The sequence below is a fragment of the Aspergillus aculeatinus genome (assembly GCF_003184765.1).
Source record: "Aspergillus aculeatinus CBS 121060 unplaced genomic scaffold BO66scaffold_2, whole genome shotgun sequence".
Lineage (NCBI taxonomy): Eukaryota > Fungi > Ascomycota > Eurotiomycetes > Eurotiales > Aspergillaceae > Aspergillus > Aspergillus aculeatinus.
In genome coordinates this window covers 912,299-934,819 of record NW_020291471.1, presented here as the reverse complement: position 1 = coordinate 934,819, position 22,521 = coordinate 912,299, and the positions used below count along the sequence as shown (strand labels likewise).

General features: G+C 54.1%; 9 protein-coding genes and 2 non-coding genes across 11 annotated transcripts; 6 read left to right on the top strand and 5 right to left on the bottom strand.

Annotated features, from left to right (window-relative positions):
• The first annotated feature begins 2,140 nt into the window (after positions 1 to 2,140).
• Positions 2,141 to 2,211, top strand: BO66DRAFT_t24. The gene has a single exon. It is a non-coding gene; the product is annotated as a tRNA-Gly (tRNA).
• Positions 2,212 to 2,599: 388 nt separating this feature from the next.
• BO66DRAFT_387826 (glyoxalase family protein) lies at positions 2,600 to 3,495 on the top strand. Its single transcript, XM_025646399.1, has 3 exons — positions 2,600 to 3,164; positions 3,258 to 3,330; positions 3,390 to 3,495. The coding sequence occupies exons 1-3, from the start codon at positions 2,736 to 2,738 to the stop codon at positions 3,455 to 3,457; spliced, it is 570 nt and encodes a 189-aa protein (XP_025508850.1). The 5' UTR covers positions 2,600 to 2,735; the 3' UTR covers positions 3,458 to 3,495.
• Positions 3,496 to 6,355: 2,860 nt separating this feature from the next.
• On the bottom strand, positions 6,356 to 6,883 carry BO66DRAFT_397587 (uncharacterized protein; the record flags this gene model as incomplete). Its single annotated transcript, XM_025648609.1, has 1 exon — positions 6,356 to 6,883. One exon carries the CDS (start codon positions 6,881 to 6,883, stop codon positions 6,356 to 6,358), a length of 528 nt encoding a protein of 175 aa, XP_025508849.1.
• Positions 6,884 to 7,815: 932 nt separating this feature from the next.
• On the top strand, positions 7,816 to 10,410 carry BO66DRAFT_449947 (TPR domain protein; the record flags this gene model as incomplete). The annotated part of the gene is made up of 5 exons (XM_025651801.1): positions 7,816 to 8,095; positions 8,204 to 8,668; positions 8,722 to 9,231; positions 9,270 to 9,410; positions 9,486 to 10,410. Exons 1-5 carry the CDS (start codon positions 8,004 to 8,006, stop codon positions 10,408 to 10,410), a joined length of 2,133 nt encoding a protein of 710 aa, XP_025508848.1. The 5' UTR covers positions 7,816 to 8,003.
• Positions 10,411 to 10,789: 379 nt separating this feature from the next.
• BO66DRAFT_434126 (uncharacterized protein) lies at positions 10,790 to 11,486 on the bottom strand (the record flags this gene model as incomplete). The annotated part of the gene is made up of 3 exons (XM_025650759.1): positions 10,790 to 10,816; positions 10,909 to 11,189; positions 11,381 to 11,486. 3 exons carry the CDS (start codon positions 11,484 to 11,486, stop codon positions 10,790 to 10,792), a joined length of 414 nt encoding a protein of 137 aa, XP_025508847.1.
• Positions 11,487 to 12,020: 534 nt separating this feature from the next.
• Positions 12,021 to 13,395, bottom strand: BO66DRAFT_387823 (Clavaminate synthase-like protein). The gene has a single exon (XM_025646398.1). It carries the CDS (start codon positions 13,347 to 13,349, stop codon positions 12,153 to 12,155), a length of 1,197 nt encoding a protein of 398 aa, XP_025508846.1. The 5' UTR covers positions 13,350 to 13,395; the 3' UTR covers positions 12,021 to 12,152.
• A 227-nt stretch (positions 13,396 to 13,622) lies between these two features.
• On the top strand, positions 13,623 to 15,431 carry BO66DRAFT_387822 (MFS general substrate transporter). The gene has a single exon (XM_025646397.1). It carries the CDS (start codon positions 13,741 to 13,743, stop codon positions 15,091 to 15,093), a length of 1,353 nt encoding a protein of 450 aa, XP_025508845.1. The 5' UTR covers positions 13,623 to 13,740; the 3' UTR covers positions 15,094 to 15,431.
• Positions 15,432 to 15,932: 501 nt separating this feature from the next.
• On the bottom strand, positions 15,933 to 16,006 carry BO66DRAFT_t19. The gene has a single exon. It is a non-coding gene; the product is annotated as a tRNA-Ile (tRNA).
• Positions 16,007 to 16,835: 829 nt separating this feature from the next.
• Positions 16,836 to 19,092, top strand: BO66DRAFT_364406 (S53 family peptidase). Its single transcript, XM_025645162.1, has 5 exons — positions 16,836 to 17,799; positions 17,855 to 17,996; positions 18,048 to 18,141; positions 18,253 to 18,556; positions 18,651 to 19,092. Exons 1-5 carry the CDS (start codon positions 16,904 to 16,906, stop codon positions 19,003 to 19,005), a joined length of 1,791 nt encoding a protein of 596 aa, XP_025508844.1. The 5' UTR covers positions 16,836 to 16,903; the 3' UTR covers positions 19,006 to 19,092.
• Positions 19,093 to 19,784: 692 nt separating this feature from the next.
• BO66DRAFT_71357 (uncharacterized protein) lies at positions 19,785 to 20,303 on the top strand. Its single transcript, XM_025653523.1, has 2 exons — positions 19,785 to 20,160; positions 20,260 to 20,303. The coding sequence occupies exon 1, from the start codon at positions 19,857 to 19,859 to the stop codon at positions 20,067 to 20,069; it is 213 nt and encodes a 70-aa protein (XP_025508843.1). The 5' UTR covers positions 19,785 to 19,856; the 3' UTR covers positions 20,070 to 20,160; positions 20,260 to 20,303.
• A 22-nt stretch (positions 20,304 to 20,325) lies between these two features.
• On the bottom strand, positions 20,326 to 21,782 carry BO66DRAFT_417114 (intradiol ring-cleavage dioxygenase; the record flags this gene model as incomplete). Its single annotated transcript, XM_025649647.1, has 3 exons — positions 21,380 to 21,782; positions 21,004 to 21,325; positions 20,326 to 20,953 (listed from the first exon to the last, which is right to left on the bottom strand). Exons 1-3 carry the CDS (start codon positions 21,621 to 21,623, stop codon positions 20,326 to 20,328), a joined length of 1,194 nt encoding a protein of 397 aa, XP_025508842.1. The 5' UTR covers positions 21,624 to 21,782.
• Between the last annotated feature and the right edge of the window lie 739 nt (positions 21,783 to 22,521).

The window sequence follows — 22,521 nt, the reverse complement described above, 5'->3', positions numbered from 1 at the left end:
GGATTCCAGTAGTGGCTTTCCCTTGTTAGCGTGCGGTTTGCTCCAAGCGCGGCTCAATTCAGAGGCGCTGGTCGCAACTCCTGTAGTAACCTACGAGTAGCTAACCATCCGCGTTCACCCCCACTATAACCACCGAGCCACCCCCGGCTCTGTCACCAACCATCCCCCGGTCTCTTCACGGGCATGCAGTCCACGTAACCCGGCACGACCAGCGGGAGAAGATAGAGAAAGAGCCACGAAGCAGAGACTCCGCCCGTTACGTACGACGGAGCGGGCCTCTCAGCCCCAGGCGTTGTCGCGCGGACAATTGCACCCGTCGGAATGGTGCGGACTTCGCCCGGGGAGGCCAAACTAACCAAAACTCACCTTCCATGAAGCTCCTATCGAGGAGGGAGGAGGACCAAAGAGGAGCAGGTACTAACGCGAAGGGAAATTGTGCTAATTATACTACCTCCATCAAGGCATCCGCCGGGCTCCAGCCCACGAGCGGACACAGCAAAATCCGTCTTAGTGTTTGAATAGCGTCGATCTAGCTATTTACTACTCTTCCACCCCTTCTCCCATTTTCTTTTTCCATTCAACAACTCACATTCGTTCTTACCTCCCTTCCTCTTCATATCTCCATTCCACTCGCTTCATTTCACCTCCAGTCTCTCGTTTGCCGCCATTGAGGTGTTTTTGCGTGACTTTGAAACCTTCGAACCAAACAAAGTTTCTTTTCCAGATCCGACGCACTGACACGATGATGTTCGAGGGAGTTTTGAGCTGGTTCCGCCCTGCGGAAGCCGAGGTTGTGCAGGAGACCAGCTGGGATCCCGTTACCTTGACCATGGTCCAACCCAAGAGTCCGGTCGCTCCCACCACAGACGAGATTGTCACCGATCAACCGGTATGTTTGATTCACATGGTGGGAAAAAAAATATGTTGCGCAGGATACTAATCCAACTGGGCGATGGCAGATTCTCGGCGAAGGGATGGACTTGCGACTCCGCGGTGGTGACAGTGCTGAGGACGGGTAAGTCGCCCCGGGGCAGCCAACCCTAACCCGACCGACTTCGCCTACAGTACCTATAACTAAACCCCAACCCTCGTGCTAGATGCTGCTTCTGCTGTCGCTGCTGCAGCTGTCTCGATTCCTGCTGCGCCCCCGACGACGGTCCCGGCCAACGGCTGTAATCCATCGATCGCGATTCCAACCATGCCTACGTACAGTACATAAATCATCCCTTTCTTGTCAGCCACTGCATCCGACACATACCGACCATCCCTCGGACTGATTTATCGGGGGTGTTCCTGCATACATAATGTCTTATTCTGCCCGGTCTCAACGGCCGGGAAGACGGGTGAATCGCCAAACTCGCTCGCCTCATCTTTTCTCTCGTTCCGCATACTTGTTTCATCATCTGTGTATAATATCATCTTCCGTCATGACTTGCATCAGCCGCAATAGATTTCCTTGGTTCGGACCACAACTCGGTTTAATCAATAGCTGGCTTCTCTCGGGATACATCGATACATGACGATTTCAACCATTTGAGTGACGGGGTGGGACGGTGACGATGGCGGATATTGTACGAGCGAAGCCACGAATTCGTCTGTGCACGAGCACCACGAACACGACATCGCTGCTTTCCCGGCTCACTTCGACAAAGCTTGTATGCGTGGACTATGCTGCGGTCAGTCGGAGGGGTCTATCATTCGGGTGCGAAGCTCCATCGGCCATGGGCGCAATTGCGCGAACTGTGGCGGAGATCAACCTGCGCTCGTAGGAGCGTTATCCGCTGTAACATTTCTAGAGTAAATGAAGGATGTAGTTTGTAGAGCCCAAGAATGACCGTCACTATAGAGAGATTCTCAACATCCAGGAGGGTTAATTCTAGTCAAGCACATGTTAAAGTTGCAATGCTATCTATATGATCATCGATAATGAAAGAACTGATAAGTAGCCGGTGAACGTCGAAGATCTTCACCCAGTCGAGGATCGCTTTTGGGTGCTTAGTAGGCACTCTATATCAGCTGCCTGCTATTGGCGAGAGACGCGTTAGCTTTCCCATCCGAACCTTGGTTTGGGGAATATGATAGCAAAACAACCGCGGTTTCAAAACGACCCGACCGGATTACCTAGTGGTCGGATCCGCCAGCATCATTGGTCTAGTGGTAGAATTCATCGTTGCCATCGATGAGGCCCGTGTTCGATTCACGGATGATGCACAATCTTTTTTCTCAGTCTCGGCTTACTTGCCTGACCGAGTACAACAGCCCGCATTTTGTCCTTGTGTGTCTCGCCTGCGATTTTTGAAAACGGATCTTACTTTATTTCCTACCAAGACTATTATCATATATCAGGATTTAGATCGCGCCCATTGTTCGGCATAGTCAGGATGTCCGCTGAAGTCTCGACAAAAATATACTTCCCCGCAACCGAGCCATCCCCAGATCGCTCCCAAAATAGAGTTAACCTTCCGACACAATGACAAGAAGATCGTATTCGCATCACCTGACCCCAAACAAGGTCACCTCCTCTGGCTTTCCCTGATAAAACCCTTGGTTCCCTGTCCCCTCGTGTCGTCATGCAATCATGTGCACCGTCAGATGGGAGCTCCATATAATCAGCGCGCGCAACGCACTTGCGGACGCATCGCATCGACCAACCCCAGCTCCATGCATTAAACCACAACAACCCAACCCCCACCACCACCACCACCACCACCACCACCACCCAGGCAACAGCAAGAATGACCTCGTCCCCAACCAGCCGCAACGCCATCGACCTCCTCACCAGCCTGGCCGGAATCATCACCACCATCGCCACCAACCTGCACGCCAACCGGCTCGACCGCGCGGGGCTCCGCGCCACGCTCAAGGAGTACGCCGCGCGCGCCGAGTCGGACGCCAATCTGATCAACGCCTCGCGGCAGTCGCAGCGCTGCGTCGAGCACGGCCTGCTGCTCGCCTACGTGCACATGGAGTTCGTCGCCACCCTGCTGCGCTACAACCTGACCGTCCCCGCCACGGCCGTGAAGTGGTACAGCGTGCGCTCGCTGCGGAAGCGCCACCGCCTGTCCCTGTTCGGGATCCCCGCGCAGGCGCGCGACCTGCGCGCCCAGCTGGAGAATATCCAGAATAAGGCCGAGCTGCTGTATGCGGATTTCGCGGAGAGTGGGGTATGTTTCCCCCCAAAAGCCGTGTTTCTTCGGCGGAGGGGTCCGGTGCGGTGTAGGGCTATTATGAGCTGAGACTGAGAACTGGCGGGGTAGGTGCAAATCCCCGAGACGCCGATTCTGTATCGCAAGGTTACGGCTTGTGAGCCGGTTGGGGCGCCGCCGGAAGGTGTGTATCTCCCTTGTCGGTACGTGTGTTTGGGTTTGCTGATATGGGGCTGGGGTTAGCGATTCATGATCTCCTCCGTCGCGGGACCCTTGCTGAGCAGGAGTTGAGTGGGAAGATTCCGCCTTGAGGGGTGTGAGGATACCAGGTTGTGGACGTAAGCATTATCCGTTTATTGGGGGTTTGGGTGAAAAGTATATCTTGAGGGAGGTCCTTGCTTTGAAAGCGGAGATAAGTCTCGGTGAACTTAATATTGAGGGTTTGCATTAATTGCTGGTGCTTGCGATCACGGATGTTCTCTCTAGCTCCTGGTATGTAGTCTTTCACACCTTGCGGTGTCTCACCCTAAAAACGCCTGGTCGGCAATACAAGTCCATCGCCGTGTCAGGGGGGTCAAGACCGGTAAAATACTGTGATGCTTTTCCACGCTGACTCCCGCAGCTTGTGGAGTTGATAGTGCACAGACCTGGTCTAGCAGGTTGCACCAGCGAGCGCCAGGAGAGCTCTGATCTGAGGCAATATCGAAAGTCTTCTAGACACCTGGCCTTCCGAGTACTCAGGGCCTCTCCGAGCGACGCACGCTAGTCGTTTTATGCCCTGGTTCTCTCTAAGTACTATACTTGATTACCCATAGGTTCTTCAATGGCGGTAAACCAATATCACGATTTCCTTAGCTATGAGGCCGTAGGGTATTGTTTGCGTCAGACAGACTAAACGTAACTTTTCCCTCGCATATTTGATTCTCGCCATTAGTGAAGTAAGAACAGTCTATAATATAGTGGCGCTCATAAGTACAGTGACAACCGGCAAACCAAGATTTCACAACCAGTGGCTTGCTGCACCCATCCTTTCTGGCATTCTTGAGCTCTGAACCTGTAGAGGAGTCATCTGGTATCAATTCCGTGCGGACCTGAACAACTTGTACTGTGAAGCCAAAATCTTACCCTCCGACAAGGTCTGTTGTCGGGCCTAGAAGATACTCGGGAGCCTTTTCTTCAAAGCGTTCTCGTCAAGAAACTAGGGGCCGATGCGCAATGTCTCACTTCGGAAGAAGAGGCTCAACCTCCATCTGGAACCAAACATTTTCAAGTCTGGAAATGGAAATTCCTTTCGTGGAAGCGGGCGCCGAGTTGCTACCGACTCTCACATGCTGTTCTCGGTACGGAGGAAATAGAGATGAGGTGATTCAGGAACTCTTGCAATATTCATACGAGCATCATCTGCCTTGCCCCTCCGCTCCTTGGCTCTCTACAGTTCTTCGCACCCCGCAATTGAGGTTGTCTCTAGACCTCAAGGGAGTATTTATATGACAGCCATTGTATAACAGCCATGTAACCATCAAGCCGGAGTTGATTGGGGGCACCGATCAACTTCGTCAGCGTGCGTGGAGCCGTGTACGTAATCTGAAACATCAGTACAACCGGATCAAGATCAAGGTCAAGATGATCACCTATTTGGCCATTGTAAGGCAGGCATCAATCTCATCTCCTCCAAGCAGTGCTTAGCATAAACCATACGAGAGATGCAGGAACCAACGTGTGGAAACCCTCCGTCTCGCGCGCAGTACCTAGTTCCGTCATGGAGTGAATTTGAACAGAGGAAGATTAGACATATTACTGTAGTATTCATTCCAAGACAATTGAAGTAACTCCGATGTACCATCAATCAGCCCAAGCCCATCAATTTCCCCATCAGGCCAGTCCCACGCAGACCTGAGTATCTGGAAGAAGTACACGAGCCCTAAAACCTTCTCTCGCCCCCCAGCAACCGCAGCCAAGTACAATATACTTTCTGACCCTCAGCGCATGATCCTCCCCCGCAGGCCCCCAAACCCAGTGTAACAAGACAACCGCATATTCTCCGACCCGACAACCGAATCCAGTATATAAACCCCTCACCGTCCCGAAGATCCGCATCCTCCTCTCCAGCTTCCTGCCTAGGTATCACCAGGCAAAAGCAAAACCAGCCCACTAAGCCCTTACCAATTCCCCCTCCCAAAGCAAACTTCTCGCTGCCGTTCATACCCAGCCAAGAAAATGAAGCTCCTACTCCTCCCCCTCCTCGCCCTCCACGCGACCGCCTGGTCGCTGACCATCTACTTCACCGACGGCGGCCACATCACCAGCACCGGCCGCCTCAACTCGGGCTGCAAGGCCTACGACCTCCCCGTCCACAACCGCCAGGTCAACCGCGCCTCCTTCAGCGAGAGCTCCTTCGCCGACACCTTCGAGCTGTTCAGCGACAAGGACTGCCGGAACCGCGTGTTTCGGGAGGGGAAGGGCAGTCATCGCGTGCAGCCGCCGCGGCGGGTCAGGGCTTATAAGGTCTATTGAGATCTGGGGGGGGGGGGGGGGGGGGGGGGGGGGGGGGGGGGGGGGGGGGGGGGGGGGGGGGGGGGGGGGGGGGGGGGGGTGGGTTGGGGGGGGGGGGGGGGGGGGGGGGGGGGGGAGGGGTAGGGGCCTCAGGTTACGGTGGATTGGGGGAGTTGGGTGAGGTTGGTTTGGGGTTTGGGGGTGCGGTGGTTGATGGGGGAGAAGGGAGGGGGGTTGTGGAGCTAAAAGGGGGGGAGGTTGGGAGAGTTTGAATGAATGAGTTCAAGGGGCAGGGACTGGGGCGGCATTTCTTTGATTCTGCTGTATGCGTCTTGTGTTTTGATTAGTGAGTGGATGGAGTTCTGGTTTGGGAGGTTTAGGTCGATCAGGTTCAATGCAAGGTGTTTGTAGGTTACGAGAGAATTTGCACGAGCAAGAGGCGTAGCAGCATCGAATCAGCCGAGTACGAAATCTATATCAGCACGGTAGTATGTCAAGAGTGAATCATCGGAAGGGATGCTTGAAAATAAGATTGAACTTTTTATGAATGTCTTGCAGCAGGTCAAATTGAGAGGAGGTATTGCGCCGAACCGACCGCCCAATATCTCAGACCTCAACAAAGATATAGGAAAGGGATGCTCATAAGACTCCGCAGATTAATCTCATCTACGAAACAAAGAGACCTATAAACCTACAAAGCAGGCAAAGGTTACTTCCTACTGCAGGCCAGACCGCGACACCGGCGACGCTCCAGGCGGCGCCACCCAGAACACATTCTTCTGACACAGGACCTTAAACTCTTCCAGAATTTGATGGATTTCCGACATCTCCCCAACAATCCGGTACTCGTTGCGCCGATTCCGCGCATGGAGGGCCCGGGGATCATTCCTCAAGATCCGTCGCCGCTGCGCGCAATGCTGCGAGTAGAACCGACACTTCTTGCCAACGATTACAAGTCCCTCAAAGTCCAGGTATCGTCCGGCGCTGTCGGGGACCAGCATCTTCAGATGGTTCAGCCGCCATAAGAAAGAATTCCTCTCCGGGGGCCGCTCGTGGCCGCCCACCACCACCAGGAACGTGGTGGACCCCGGGGTCGAGAGTTCGAGGACCTCGTTGAGGGTCAGATCCTCTGCCTGGATTAGAGGGTTGGGGATCCAGCCGCGCTTGTAGATGTATCCCTCGGACGGGGGGAAGAGTTGTTCCAGGGCGTCGACGATGCGCTGGAAGTAGATTGGGCGTGTCATGGTGGGAGTTTTAGGGGGTGAGGCACTTACCGGCTATCCTGTGAATATTGAGGTTTGGTGATGAGATGGTGTCTGCATGATTTGGAGGACACTTTATATTTCCTGATGTATTAGAGTTCGTGGAAGTCTTCTCAGGCGGGCTCTCTTGCACAAAGAACATGGCTGCGATGCTGGGATAGTACGAGGGAGGTTCCGGCTATATTACTTTGACTTGGCCTACATCTGGTTCTTAGTGGCCGTAGTTATAGGAAAATACCGCGGATGTCTCATACTCAGATGAACGAGATGTAGTGAGAAGATAATCGACTCCGGCTATCCGGTGACAGAGAAGCTTAATTTATACTGAGACCATTTTGGGAGCCAGTGTGAGAAACAAGGAGTAGACAACCCGATCGAATCTCGAACGTACCATTTTATCAACTATTAACGGTCAGAATTTATTTTAGTGCTTTGATAGTGACCCTTCCGTTGTGACAGGAGGTCTGAACCTCAATTTGGCTGATCAGCATCAGTCAAATTGACGGAAGCAACGTTTATTGAGCGGCACGATGTGCAATGGGCCTGGGAAACGATCTTGGAAGACAGTTATCGATGGAGCAAAATTATTCTATGGAGCAGAAAAACCTCACAAGACAAATTGGCATCGAGTTCGTATTAGGATTCTTTATTAGGGAACCAATACTGTATATATCTTTTATACTAAGATCATATTGGGTGGTTGAGCGGCCTATTAGACGTAAACCTTTTCTTTAGAAGTACTATTCACCGCAATAATAACCGCCTACCTATCTAGTATTAACCTGCCCCCCACTGGGCAGTATTTGATATTTGATTCTCTCGCATGTGATTTTGCCGGCAGATTTTTTCATCTGCTGAGTGGCTGCAATGATCTTCCGTAGTCAAATTGAATCTAATTCAATTTCTAAGGTTGTGTGAAAGATGAGCAGCCATGTTGAGTGGAGTCGACCTGTGTTGATGTTTATTACACTGGGTACACTTCTGTTTCACAGCCGCCATCACCACAACAACCACTTGCGTAAATACACTGGTCAGCATTCCCTCCGAGCTTCACCTTTGCTATCCTCTGCACTAGTGCCCTATATTCTCGGCCCTCGTCAAAATGGCCACTCCTCTCCCAGAAGCCCTGGAAGCCCGATACCTCCACGATTACAAACTCATGTTTGAGTTCGCCCAATCCCACAAGGGCGAGGCGTACCCGGCCACAAACACCAAGCATCGTCGCACCGACCTCCTGCAGGTTTTCGAGACCCGACGGGCGACAGCAAGGAGCCAACAAGATGTCTTCGTATTTTCATTCAGCCTCCCTCCAGCCTACGCCCTCTGCACCACCCCGTTTGAGCACCTCACCAAGATCAAGATCGATAACTTGAAGGTCGAAGCCCATCACCGCGGGCGGTACATTCTTCTACGGACACTGACACCGACCGCCCTCGTCGCCGCTGTGGGTGCTGTTGTGGAAGACGAGGTGGGGAACGTGCTTATGCTGCAGCTACATAATCAGGAGTCCGGGGTTGTCGACGGGGCGGGTTTATCTGTGGGGCAGGTGTTGGTGGTGGTCGAGCCATATCTTCATGTCCCGATTGATGGCCATGGTGCCATCCGCGTGGATCATCCTTCTGATCTGCGCGTTCTCGCTGATTGGGACATTACGGTGCCGGTGCAGTGGCGACGACAGGTGGTCGAGTCGGAGTTGCATGCCATGCAATGGAAGGCGAAAGGGAATGAAGCGTTCAACGCCCTGGATTCTCGCTTTGCAATCGATTGGTAAGAAATACTGATCCCTTGACTTGATAACAGACGCCAATCACGAAAGACAGCTACACTCAAGCTCTATCCTCCTCACCCTCCGCGGACGAAGCCCTAACTATCAAGCTCAACCGCGCTCTGGCCTTCCTCCGATCCCATCAGTTTGACGCCGCCCTTCGTGATTTAGAAGCAATCCCCCAGCCCTCGGAGAAAGCCCTCTTCCGCAAAGCCCAAGCGTTGTACCATCTCCAGCGCTTCGCGGAGTCCTGCGAGGTACACAGAGTTCTTGCAAAGGCATTCCCGGGAAACACCCTCGCACAGAGCGAATTCGCGCGCGCCAAGGCCCGGCTCGCAGAACAGCAGACGGGGGTGTTTCCATTCAAGGAGATGCAGCGCGAGGTTACGAGGCGTTCCCCGCTGCTGTTGGACCACGCCACCTACGTCGGCCCGGTCGCGGTGCGTCCGACGCCATCCGCTGGGATGGGACTATTCACAACCAGACCTGTCAAAGCGGGTGATCTCCTGATTTGCGAGAAGGCGTTTGCCTGCACCTACATGGGAGTGGATGATTTCCCCAAGAGGTACAGGTCGACCTGGAGCGCGAGACCGTCGCCGCCAGCACTCAGATAGAGCTGTTGAGACTGATGGCGCAGAAACTTCTCAAGAACTCGTCGCTGATACCCGGGATTATCGCACTGCACCATGTGGGATACGAGGGTGATGACGTGCGCGAAGTTGATAACACACCGGTGGTGGATAGGTAAGCTTCTTGGTTTAGAGGAGAGAGGAGAGGGGAGAGGCATAGGCTCGGCTGACAAAGTATCTACGGCGCCAGCTTCCTCCTCGAGAGAATCCGCGCACTTAACGCCTTCGGTGGCAGCCACCCAAGTCGCCGCGAGATGCTCCTCGAGACCTGGGGCTCTGACGGGCGCGTTCCCGCAAAAACGCCGGACGTCATCTTCGCCGCCTTATGGCCCCTGGTCTCCCGGATCAACCACTCCTGCCACAGCAACGCGGTGCACACACATATCGGCGACATGATGATCGTCCGCGCGGCCCGAGACCTTCCAGCGGACATGGAAGTCACCGCCATGTATCGGTCCGTCCACCGTGACGTGGACTGCCTTGATCCCGATATTAACAGTACGCCGGCCCTGAACTTTGGACACTGGGGCTTCCGGTGCACCTGCATCCTTTGCAACGACCACGAGGCGAGCCCCGCGGGCAACCTGAGCAGACGGCGTGAACTCGGGCTGCAGCTTGGGTTCGTGCTGGGGACGCTGGCGGATCGAGTACCGAATCCCACGAAGCTCGAGGAGCGTCTTATCAACAAGATCGCTAGCACTTACGTCCGGCCCGCGGCGGAAGTGCCCCGTCTGGCGCTGGAGAAGGGATATCCACTGTTGGCGCGGCTTTGGGCGCGGCAGAATAACCCGCGCAGGGCGATTGAGTGTGCAGTGAAGGGGTTCGAGGCGCTGGGCTATGTTGTAGAAGGCGCGCTGCCTCCGTATCCTTCGGGAGGTGGCGGGGGTGGAAGACGCCTGCGGGTGAAGAAATGGGGAGTTGTGACGGAGGGGCTGGTCGGGTGCTGGATGACGCTTGCGCATTCGTATCGCAAGGTGGCGCCAGCTCTGGCCCCGCAGGCGCAGGAGTTCGCCAAGGTCACGTATCGGATTGTCGTGGGGGAGGATGAGACTTTTGCGGAGACCTTTGCGTGGCGGGCTGATTTGCCGGTTGGGTTTCTTTCTCCGGAGCGGTGAGTCCTGGCCTGGGGGTTTGACTTCTTTGATGTAGTCTTAGGTGTGGCAAGATCCCTGGTGCGGTGGTAATTGATTCGTGGTGATGGGGTTGTGGTGGTTGATGTCGTGGAGATCCTTTGCTGCGATGCTTAGCTTGATAGCACAGACGACTCCGTGTCTAACAAATTCAAGAGTTACAGAAATGCACGTACGGCCTAGAACTCCAGATTAACCCGATGCCATTCTGCTATGCGCTACCCAAGAGTCCCTAGCCCACAAACTAAACTAAATCCACCACCTCATCCCCAACCCTCACCCTCCCTCACCCATCGCCCAGACCAACCGCGCATAACACTCCCACCCCCTCCCCTAACCCAAAATATCATCCCAATATCACCCCCTAAAATGTAACACTAGTAGTAGGCCTCTACCACCCCCAGCATCAGCATCAGCATCAGCATCAGCACACACAAACACCTATGACACCCCACCCCTCACCCAAGAGAACTCAAAACTCACCGCATTTTGGGCATTCTGGTCCTGGCCCATACCAACATCCTGCTCCTGCCCCTGATCCAGATCCAGATCCAGATCCTGCTCCTCAGGCTGCTCCTCCGTCCCGATACAGATATCATCCCGGTTGACGCCGTTGTCCTGGCACGCGCCGCGCCGGCACGTCGCCCGGTAGATCAGGTAGTCCTCGTCGGCGGTGCAGAGGTACAGTGAATCCAGCAACTGGTGGGAGGACGGGGCGATGACCTCGCGCTGCAGGGCGGTTTGCATGTCCTGGGTGTAGTTGCCTATTCCATCCGAAGAGGGGAAGAAAAACGTGGTTAGCCTGCACATACTTGAGAATCGGGAGATGAGGGCTTGGGGAGGGTTGGTGGTTTAATCTGTAGATGGCTTGGGTTCTGGGTTTGTGTGTGTTTGTGTGTGTATGTGTTGATGCTTATGCTGTCCTCGAGTTTGAACAGGGGAGGAGAGGTGCTACCCTTCTTGACCAGGGAGGTACCGCAGTAGGTCATGCCCTGGGTGCAGCGGATGGCGACGGCGCAGGAGGCGGCGCCCAGGATAGCGAGGATGGTGGAGGTCTTCATTTTGATTCTATGGAATGGGGTCTTGGTTTGGTTTGATGAGACGGGATGAGATGATTGTATTCGAAGATGTTGTTGGATGATGAAGGTGCGATTTGGGAGGATTTTTCGTGATATTTATGTCTGCTCTGCATCTATGAAGACGGTGTAGGATGGTCTAGATTGTGGTTATGGGGACGGAAGCTATTGTTAGCCATTTCTTGCCTCATTTGTGGGAAGGTGACTATCGCTGCAGCGCACGCAGTATTGTTGGTGTGCAACTTGAATAACCATACTCCCTTTGAAAAGGCAATAGATAGAAAGTTATAGCGGTGCATGCAAGCAATATTTGTCAAGAGGGTAATACCGCTCCGCAGCCGATTTTCGGGATCATACCACGCTTTGATTGTGTAAAGTTCAAATAGGTTTGAATCCTACGGTATGGTTTCGCAACTGACAGATTATACCTTACTCTGTGCCAGGAACGTCTATTTAGTATCACTAGATGCGCCGCATCATGCAAATCATACCTAGTCTGTATGTAACCGGGGCCCGGAGGCAGGATTGCCAAATCCGGTAATTCATGTTCCACCAGAAGCTCGGTATTGGAGTTACCACAGAATTGTAGTACAATGGACTCAGACTTATGGCATGCATGTCGCATCCCCACTCACTCCCTCAAACCTAGAACTACTCCGCAGCCTGCACCACCTGGGCCCATTCCCCAAACCCATACGCCCCCGGAACAGCTGCCCCATCAAACAAGCTCGCCATGACCACGCGATCCGACTGCTCCCCCTGCCACGGCTCCCGACCGTGCTGCGCCACAATATTATCAAACACCAGCACATCGCCCTTCTCCCAACGATGCAGTACCCGGATCTCGTCCGTGATCTTCGCCAAGTGCGCCAGATACTTGTCTGGAATTGGCATGCCGTCCCCGAAGAGCTGCTGCGTGTCATTTCTCCGTGCAGCCGAGTTGACCTGCCATCTCTTCCAATATGCCGCCAGACCCGTGAAGAGCGTGGGAAGGTTAGTCCCCGGCTGTGTTCGAATGGCAGGGAGGCGGTGCGTGAGAACCAGCTGCGTCTGGCCGTCGTCGTCTTTTGACCATTCCCAGGTGGTGTATTCTCCTCGTCCGTAGCGCGCAATCTGCGCCTCTACCTTGCGACGCTTGGTTTCCTCGTCATCACCTGGCTGAAACTCCTTTCCGAATGCCTGACGCAGTGTCGAGCCGCCTGCGAACTGCTGTTCGACTTTATACGTCACGCGACTGAGGATGCCTTTCTCAGCCAATTCGTCGATGAACTCCGGGATCTCACGTTGAGCGCGGTTGAAGAGCTCGAGGGAGGAGGAGATTGGCGATTCACCGCCCTGCGTTGGTGCACGGTGGCCATAGAAGAAGACGTATTCGGGTGCGTGAGGGACTTGTGGAGACTCGTTGTGGTTGTAGATGAGAACTTCCTTGGGTGCCTCATTGGCCGGTGCCACGTTAGGCGCAAGAAGGGGTCTATCAACCACAATCCCGATAATTTCATGTGGTTTATAGCCGAAAGCGTGGGCAAATCTACTGAAGTCCTCTGCATTGCGGATAGGCAAGTCACGGAAGAGGATGGTTCCGTGGCGTGCGAGTTGCGTCGTAAGACTGTTCTCTTGTCTCTGAAGAGATTCGATGGTGGCGATAATACTGTCAAGGGTAATCTCAGAAGTGCTGTGCAGGGTAGGACGCAGGGCAAGCGGAATCACGGTTCCTTTTGGGTGGGGAGGCCCAAGTGAACGCTGATTAGATGCAGAGAGCTCGAAAGACTCGAAACTGAGTAAATCTCGTGGCGGTTGCCCGTCGAGTGAGAGCGCGCCGATTTGAATTTCTTCCGTGACTGTGGCCATTTTCGCTGAATTCGCAGCCTTTCAAGACAATTTGGTTGATGGAAACGTAGGCAAGAGTTGAGTTGCAATCTCTAGCTCATCCAGCAACAAGCGGGGTAAATTCGCTCTCTTATCTCACAGGGTCACAGAGAAACGAAGAGCTGCAATGATTGGTATTGATGTGCTCCTGACCGGGATCATTCGCTGCCAAGATGTGCTGAGGGGTATATTTGCTTGTGCCATGCATGGCCACGGTTACGTGACCAAGCACCCGATAGAAACGATCGTCGTGTTGGCAGACATAAGTCAAGCCCCTTGCATCTGCTGGAGCAGACAAAAGAGACAGCGACCTAGAATTTTCTCGCACTTGTTAATCATGGCGACAATTCCAAAAGTGGATCAGGAAGCAATCATGGCCAACATAGCAAGTATGTCCGACTCGCAACAAGAGCGTCAACAAACCCATCTCCGATTCTTCCGGAGCACGCTCTTCCAAATCCTCGTCGTCGGACTTTGCGCATTTTGTGCCCCTGGCATCTGGAGCGCCATGAATGGCCTCGGGGTGGGCGGCTCCCAGAGTCCCAATCTTGTCAATGCTGCAAACGCTCTCCTCTATGCTTTCATGACAGTTACCTGCTTTGCAGGTCCATGGATGACCAACCTCATCGGGTTTCGCTGGACCCTCACGCTTGGGTCCATTGGTTACCCGCTGTATGCAGCAGGGCTATACCTGAACAACCGCACGGGTGCCGCTTGGCTCGTGTACTTCGGCTCGGTGGCCTGTGGCATCAGTGCTGGTTTCTTTTGGAGCGTCGAAGGGGCCATCGCAACCGGCTACCCTGAGCAGCACAAACGCGGCCGCTACCTAGCAACGTGGTTTACCTTCCGGAATTTTGGGAACATCATTGGCGGAGCAATTTCACTTGCTCTTAACCACGACGTCAACCATAAAGGCCAAGTCGGATACCAGACGTATCTTGGATTCATCGCCATTCAGTGCCTCGGTTTGGTCTTCGGTCCCCTGCTATCGAATCCAGAGATGGTACAACGTGACGACGCAACACGCATCGAAGCCCCTCGCGGGATTGAGTGGCGCGAGGAAGGTCGAATCATGTGGCGACTAATACGTAGCCGGTCTATCTTGCTGCTTGTGCCACTCTTCTGGTACTTTGGCTGGATTCAGGCGTATCCGGGCACGTATCTCGCAACGTATTTCACCGTCCGGTCGCGAGCTCTGGGAAGCTTTCTGTCCGCTATCGTAGGCACACTGGCTACTTGGTTTGGGGGGTCACTGGTTGATCTACCATGGCTGGAAAGCCGCAAGAAGCGGGCTATCTTCACATATATTATGATCGCTGCATTGAACAGCACTACCTGGATATGGGCTGTGGTGATTCAAAACGAGTATCGCCATACCCAGCCGGTCCTGGATTGGGGCAATCAGCGCTCATTCGGACGAGGGTTCGGCTTGTACCTCTTTGAACGCGTCAGCCTTGGCTTTGTTGAGAATTATATCTATTGGTGTATCGGCAATCTGTCCGATTCCCCAGGCGATCAAATCCGCTACAGCTCGTTGCTGAGGGGCATTGAGACAGCTGGTGTGGCTGTGGGATTTGGCGTCCAGGCTGTTCCAACCGCGCTGATTGCGACAGCGAGTATCAACTGTGGCTTGTGGTTCTTCGCACTGCCTTTCAGTTACTATGCCACTCTGCAGGTTTTGCGGAAATTTGAAGGCCAGGGGAAGAGTACCGACAGACAGGACTGAGAGAGAGGGAACTAAAATCGAAGCTTCTGGTGAATACAATGCTGATTATTCCCAGGCGACACCTCAGGTTCACTGCATCATCATTCATCGACTGCATGATATGCCGATGACTTTCTTCATTCTTGTCATTGGCAGGAGTCAAGCGGAAAACCCATATCGGTTGAAAACCAAAGGCAGCTTGGGGCAGTGTCCTGGGGTGGTATCGATATACCAACAGTCTCTTGAGTAGAAGTATGCAGTAAGGTGATTGAATGAGGCGGGTGAAAAGGACCGTAGAAGAGAAAGTGAAATGGTAGGAAAGGTCATGTGCCTGGGAGTTTGTGGTATTTGTCTGGTTGGCGTCATTTGTCTTGTTTCGTCTGTTTGGCAAGACCATCACTCATCACTCATCACCGTTTCGTCCCGATTCAATGCGAGATGTCAACTACAACCGTGCCGATGGGTGGAGAGCCTCAATTCGTGTCTATGAGAATGAGTACAGCACTTCATATTTGTGGAAAGACCATGCTAACAACCGATGAAATAGGAATCAATCCTTGGATGAGCTGCTTCTTCCTACCGGTGTAGAACTGTCACTCGATGTCAACGAGCGCACGGGCATTGTCCTGCCCTCTTGGCAAGATATATATCACAACCGGACATTCGTGATAAACAACTACAAGTAGCACTCGAGAGCGTCCGGCAACCCTGAGTGAACTGAACTGATTCAGAGCAGACAACACCATCCGAACATACCGAAGCTACACGCATCGCCAGTCGTCTGTTTCTTCGATGATGGCGCTCCAAAAACAAAAATCAAAGGCAAAGCACACCAGGGGATATGCGGGGATGCAAAAAGATGGTCCCAGAGGGGCTCGAACCCTCGACTTTAACGTTATTAGCGTTACGCTCTAACCAACTGAGCTATGGGACCCAGTTGATATGAGAGGTTGAGTCCTGTGCTTACTCAAGCACACCCAAATGAATAGAGGCACGAAAAATGGAAACCTCGCCTCCTCATGCACGCTTGCTGCCTAGAAACCGGGCACCTCGTGTCTCCCCGAATTACAACTCATGTGGCTGGCCGAGGGAATGCGACCCACTGCCCTGGAACTGGCGGCGCCGATAACTGGAGTAGAAGGAATTGCGCCGATCGCAACCACGCCATAGTCAAGAAAGGTTAAGCATTCGGCGCCGTGCTTGTTCGCCTTGGCTAGTTCATGCGAGTTTGCCGACAATTCCTTCTCGCCAATGACCCTGTTTTGCTGGCCATTGCACCATCCATCGTCAAGAAAGCAACGCTGCTCACAGCCTACAACAACACCCAATAGTGCATCCTTGACCGACCTCGTCGCCCAATCTCGCAAGTAAGACATTTGCAAAGGGCAGGCAACAGCAAGAAATGGCGCGGTTGAGGAGGAACATCCCTTATCATCCAGCGGGGCAGATTTACCCCGACGGACTCCGAGTGAGGGTCGAGGGGAAACAACCCCATTCTTATCACGACATCGCTTACGGAGCCGAGCCCATATTGTCTGGGGTGCCCTGAGTAATTGCACGACAAATAGCAGTAATCTGCAGGTCCCGTCCACCTGCATTAGCTTAACGAATTACGAAATGCGTTGAAGGAACCCCGTCGGTGTGCCTGCAGGCAGCTTCGATCCGACCAAACGATGCAGACAACAAGAAAAAAAAAAAAAAAAAAAAAAAAAAACACGTCGATGCGCGATATGACCTCACCGACCCGCTCGTGCACTTATAACGGCGGTGTTCCCCCGACATTTCTCCAACCCAGTTGTGCACCTCGTGGGATACGCTCTGTCTTGTCAAGATGCATACCAACGGCCTGTACACGGCACTTCTGTGCTCCCTGGCGGCTTCGGCTCAAGCCGTCGTCCATGAGAAGCTGGCGACCGTCCCTGCCAGCTGGACTTATCTCGAGGATGCTGCTCAGAGCAACACCATCAGTTTGTCGATTGCTCTGAATCGTCAGAACCTGGACAAGCTTCAAGCCAAGCTCACCGCCCTTGCCACCCCTGGTGAAGCCCAGTACGGCCAATGGCTGGACTTGGAGGACATCAACAAGGAGTTCCCTGTGGCCAGCGCCGACGCCGTCATCAGCTGGCTGCGCAGCGCCAACATCACCCAGATCTCGCAGGATGGCAGCATGGTGAACTTCGCTGCGCCCGTCGGCACGGTGAACAAGCTCCTCAACACCACATTTGCCTACTACCAAAGCGGCTCTTCCACCAAGCTGCGCACCACCCAGTACTCCATTCCGGAGAGCTTGGTCGACACGATTGACCTGATCTCGCCGACCACCTACTTCGGCAAGGACAACGCCCAGGCGGAGCTGTCGAAGCTGACGGTGCAGCTCCCGTCGCAGCACACCAAGAGAAGCTCCAACTCTTCCTGTGCCGAGCGCATCACCCTGTCCTGCCTGAAGGAGATGTACAACTTCGGTAGCTACACTCCCAGCGCCTCGTCGGGAAGCAAGATCGGGTTCGGCAACTTCTTGAACGAGTCGGCCTCATACTCCGACCTTGCCGGCTTCGAGAAATACTACCACCTCCCCTCCCAGGAGTTTGACGTCGAGCTCATCAACGGCGGCGTCAACGACCAAGACCCCGCGACCGAAAGTGACGGCGAGGCCGATTTGGATGTCGAGCTGATTGTCGGTGTTGCGCACCCTCTTCCGGTGACTGCCTTCATCACAGGCGGTCTTGCGTGAGTCCTGCACTATTTTGCGGATGCCGATAGCAAAGCATGCTAATATGCGCAGTCCTTTCATCCCCGACCCCGATGAGCCCACGACCGCGGACGACTCGAACGAGCCCTACCTCCCGTACTACGAATACCTCCTGTCGAAGCCCAACTCGGCTCTGCCCCAGGTCATCTCCAACTCCTACGGTGATGACGAGCAGGTATGCCACTACCTCAGCCACACGAACCGTGTTTCTCACTAACCGCACCAGACTGTTCCCGAGTACTACGCCAAGCGCGTCTGCAACCTGATCGGCCTGATGGGTCTCCGCGGTATCTCCATCATCGAATCCTCTGGCGACGAAGGTAAGCCAGCCATCCCAGCCAGTCCAGCCCAGCCCAGCCCAGCCCAGCCCACAAACCTCCCCCCCACACACATATCTCCTTCTGTAAACCGTTCTAACGCCAGAAAAACAGGAATCGGCTCCGCCTGCCGCGCCGGAGACGGCAGCAATCGCCCGCAATTCCAGCCGACCTTCCCGGCGACCTGCCCCTACGTGACCGCCGTCGGCGGCACGCAGTCCTACGGGCCCGAGATCGCCTGGACGGGCAGCTCCGGCGGCTTCAGCAACTACTTCCCGCAGGCGTGGTACCAGCACGACGCGGTGGAGAAGTACCTGTCGCACCACATCGCCAAGGACACCAAGAAGTACTACTCGCAGTACGCCAACTTCAGCGGCCGCGCGTTCCCCGACGTCTCCACTCACAGCTATGATCCTCCGTATGTTCTGCACCCATATCCCATACCCCATACCCCGTAACCTCCCCACTCGATGATCTAGACCAGAAACCCACCCCTTGCTAACCCAACCCAGCTACGTGGTCATCGAAGGCAACACCACCGTCGGCACGGGCGGCACCTCGGCCGCGGCCCCCGTCTTCGCTGCGCTGGTCAGTCTCCTCAACGACGCCCGCCTGCGCGCCGGCAAGCCCGCCCTCGGGTACCTGAACCCGCTGCTGTACAGCAAGGATATCCGCAAGCGGTTCACCGATGTCACCCTGGGCCAGTCGGTCGGCTGCGACGGCACGGACCCGCAGACCGGCGAGACCGTCCCGGGCGCCGGGATCATCCCCTGGGCGTTCTGGAATGCGACCGTCGGCTGGGACCCGGTTACTGGACTGGGGTTGCCGGATTTCGAGAAGCTGAAAGAGGTGGTGTTGAAGTATTAGGTTGGATTTTATGTAGAGGTAGATGCCGTGCATGGTGTTTGTGCGTGTGGTCTGACTGTAAAGAGATTAATGATGTAGTGTGCTGTGTATATGTGAATAACATTTCCGTTTCCGTTTTTCTCCTTTTTCTTCCTTGCTGTACTATTCCTGTGCCATCAGAGTGTCAACTTCGTGAGTGGCTTGGCAGTCGGACGAGCGAAGAATCCGTAGAGAATGCTGCTGCTTTATAGGCGTGCTCCGCACGTCCCCTGTTGTAGTCGCATTTCAGTTTCATATCACAGGCTGTCAGACAGACAAGAGAATTCTTCCCAGCATCCTGCCCGCTTCCCCTCCCCCCCCCGACGTTTCCAGCTACGCTGCCGGAAAGAAAAGTAATCTAGTGGAGCAGGCACACTGAGACACTGCTTACAGGCCTCGCTCCTACACAATCAATCCCACGAGACCCATCGCGTGAGTGGCTGGGAAGAGCCGGGGTTGATCGTGGGCTTGTGTTGGATGTGGATGCCGCTAGGATGGCGGCCACGGCCACTTGTTGCGGTTTTCGCTGTTATGCACTTTCTCTGTATAGCCGGGGTCCGACGACCCGACCCCGCTGTCAAGTGACGACTCAGAGCATCTGACTTGCTCAGTGCTGATGCAGGCGCATGATTCCGATTTTCGATTGGCCTTCGTTTGTGCTGTACTGGACAGCATCATCCATGCAGAAGAAGCCATTTTCCGTTCTGATAATACTTACGCGGTGTGTTTGGTTGTATAACTCACTTTGCTGATTTCCAGGTCACTCTTTTGTCAAGCAAGCAAGCAAGCAAGCCAGCCAGCCAGCCAGCCAGCCAGCCAGCCAGCTCTGACAGATGGCCCTGCTTACTTGGTACTTTTGGCTGGCCGACCTACCTCGGTGCCGCAGCCACCACGCAAGTCAGCTCACTCCGCGCTTTTCATCACATGGACGAAGCGGGGTCGAGAATATAATAAGAATGACAACAAGGGACGAAGGCAGAGCAGAAGAAACGATTGCTGCCTGGCCGACATATGCTGATATGGCCTCAACTCGGGTCTTTATCTGATGTCAACTGCTCTGGTATCCGTATCTTCAATCCCCGAGTGTGATTGGACCAGCGGGAATGATGATTTAGTGGTTGACTTGGGTGTCATAAGGTATGTAACTCTTGCTGATCGCCAAACCGCTTCGTTCTATACTCGATGGAGGAAAGATCAAGACTCTAGCTAATGTTATCATAATGGTGTATTGAACAGTCTTAAAATACTATACAGACTTTGTCAATAAACAATACATGCGCTCAACTACACTCTAGTATCTTCTTAAGCACTTTGGGTAGGAGCAGCACCCATGGACCCAGAAGGCGCACCGCTCATAGAGCCAGAGGGCATGGCATCACCGGAGCCCGAGCCACCACCACCACCACCGAAAGCAGAGCTGTCAGTGTTCTGGTGGCCACCAGTCTCATCGTAGTACGCAGCAATGCTGTAGTAGGAGTTATCGGTGTAATCAGCCGTGGTGTTGATACCGATTTGGATCCACGCAAACAAGCCATCCTCGAGGCTGTCACCGAGGTAGATGTACTCGGGGAAGGGGTCGTAGGCGGAAGACGCCTGGAGAACGCTCCACATATCATCAGCATTGGTGGTGACAGCCTGGGTGTTGGTGGTGTAAGGGTAAGTGTCCTCGACGGCGGAGCGGAGGACCTCGTTCCAGAACAGCTGGCCGATGTGGGCGACACTACCGGTGCCGACCTGCAGGGTACCGTTGTTGCGATTGATGGTGGAGTTCAGGTGGGTGAGGAGGTGGGTGTGGGTGGCGCGGCCGTCGTAGTGGCCAGGGAAGATGGTGCTGAAGGTCACAACTCCGTCCTCGTTGGTCTCCTGGATACCGCGAAGGTAGGTCGAGTCCCAACCGTCGGCAGCGTAGTTGCCGCTGGTGGAGATACCACTGCCGATGTGTTAGTGAATTAGAACATGCATGAAATTAATGTGACATACCTGTAGACACCGGTAGCATTGGCGTTCCAAATATCAACCAGAGCTCCCTGAACAGGAAGACAGGTGTTCACGTCAATGTACTGCACTTCGAGGTAGACATCGACACCGTCGCAGTACTGCTCCTCCTTGACATTCTGGCGGATAACCTCGCCCCAGACATAGTAAGGGCCATCAGTGATGGTAGGAGTCAAGATGGAGCTGGTGTTGGCGCCAAAGATCTCGGCGTCGGCGTTGAGACCGTGGTGCACAAGGCCGGTCTTGTTGTGGTTGATGGCTTCCCACTTCTCGAGGGCCGCGAGGTCACGACGCCACTTTTGGGGAGCTAACCAAGGGTTAGAGTCGGCGGGTCCCATCGACGCACAGATGCTTCACTCACCGGAGGTAATTCCGCGCTTAGAGCGCAGCTCATTCGCAGTCTGCGCACGACGAGCAACGCTACGCTGCTGAACCTGCTGAGCAGCCTGAGACGAGGAGCAAGCGTTCACACCCTGTTGGCCTCTGGCGGCCAAAGCATCGCGAAGGTGGATTTCGCGCTTGACGGCCTTCATGTCATGCTTCTCACCCGGGTGAGCAAAGGCCAAAGTGGCCGCACTGAGTGCAAAGAGCTTGGAGAAGTGCATGGTGGTGATGGTAGCAGGAGAGAAAGGGAAGCTGGTTGTCGATCCTCTTTCTTCTGCCTCACGTAGACAGCAGTGGTCTTTATATCTTCTCCATTGTCGGTGTCAACGATGGTATAGATACGCTCCTTATAGCCGCGTCATCTGGACCAGGGTGAGCCGTGTTGCTCTATCGACCTTGTCAAATTGTTGTCGAATTGATTGGGAGACGTAAGCTCAGGATCTCGGCGGCACCCGCAGCCCTAGAACGAGGGCCGAATTCTTGGCCGGTCAACGTCAGGGTCTTGGCGCCGCGTACCTGGGATCCGCAGCATCTCAGGGAAGCGAACCCTATTGAGAGGGTGATCGACGACCACCACGAATCAGCGTGCGCCTATTACTGTCACTGCTTCTGAAGACCCTATTAACTCAGGGATCGGGCAGACTCCGTTGGTCTGGGGTATTTTTAAAGCTTGGCTGGTGCTGTTGATGTGTCGGGTTGCGAGCCAAACAGCATTGGCCGTTTCATTCTCGGTACTAAGTTAAGTATGCGTAGTAAGCGGAACTTGTTCGTGACCCGCTTCCAACTCGACCCCCGTCACTTTGCCTGCGCAAATGGCTTTTTTTGAGTACCTTTGTGCTGGTATGCAGTATCCGCAGCATCTCATATGCTCAAATGTTTGCCGTTTCAAGATACCTCGGCAGGAAAGAAATCCGAAGTTGTGTGGTTGCACCTTGGTAGAACTCAAGCGTGGTGATGCATGTTGCCGATGCAGAGGTCCTGGGTGGAAATGTGCACCCAGTAGTTCTTCAGATGCCTGCTTATTCTTCTCAAAAGGGTACTGATCGCTCTTTTCTTGGCTTGGCCACAGCTTATTCAGTTAGTCATTTCTTGTCCTTCCTACTGCATTACGCACGAGTC

What these genes read in the sequence shown, in the direction of transcription:
- BO66DRAFT_387822 (XM_025646397.1), top strand. Translation starts at nt 13,741, where the DNA reads ATGGCCAACATAGCAAGTATGTCCGACTCGCAACAAGAGCGTCAACAA.
- BO66DRAFT_71357 (XM_025653523.1), top strand. Translation starts at nt 19,857, where the DNA reads ATGGCCCTGCTTACTTGGTACTTTTGGCTGGCCGACCTACCTCGGTGC.
- BO66DRAFT_387826 (XM_025646399.1), top strand. Translation starts at nt 2,736, where the DNA reads ATGACCTCGTCCCCAACCAGCCGCAACGCCATCGACCTCCTCACCAGC. An exon ending in CGGATTTCGCGGAGAGTGGG is followed by an intron (nt 3,165 to 3,257) that starts GTATGTTTCCCC and finishes CTGGCGGGGTAG; the next exon opens with GTGCAAATCCCCGAGACGCC. An exon ending in GGTTGGGGCGCCGCCGGAAG is followed by an intron (nt 3,331 to 3,389) that starts GTGTGTATCTCC and finishes GGCTGGGGTTAG; the next exon opens with CGATTCATGATCTCCTCCGT.
- BO66DRAFT_364406 (XM_025645162.1), top strand. Translation starts at nt 16,904, where the DNA reads ATGCATACCAACGGCCTGTACACGGCACTTCTGTGCTCCCTGGCGGCT. An exon ending in CCTACGGTGATGACGAGCAG is followed by an intron (nt 17,997 to 18,047) that starts GTATGCCACTAC and finishes TAACCGCACCAG; the next exon opens with ACTGTTCCCGAGTACTACGC. An exon ending in ACTCACAGCTATGATCCTCC is followed by an intron (nt 18,557 to 18,650) that starts GTATGTTCTGCA and finishes AACCCAACCCAG; the next exon opens with CTACGTGGTCATCGAAGGCA.
- BO66DRAFT_387823 (XM_025646398.1), bottom strand. Translation starts at nt 13,349, where the DNA reads ATGGCCACAGTCACGGAAGAAATTCAAATCGGCGCGCTCTCACTCGAC.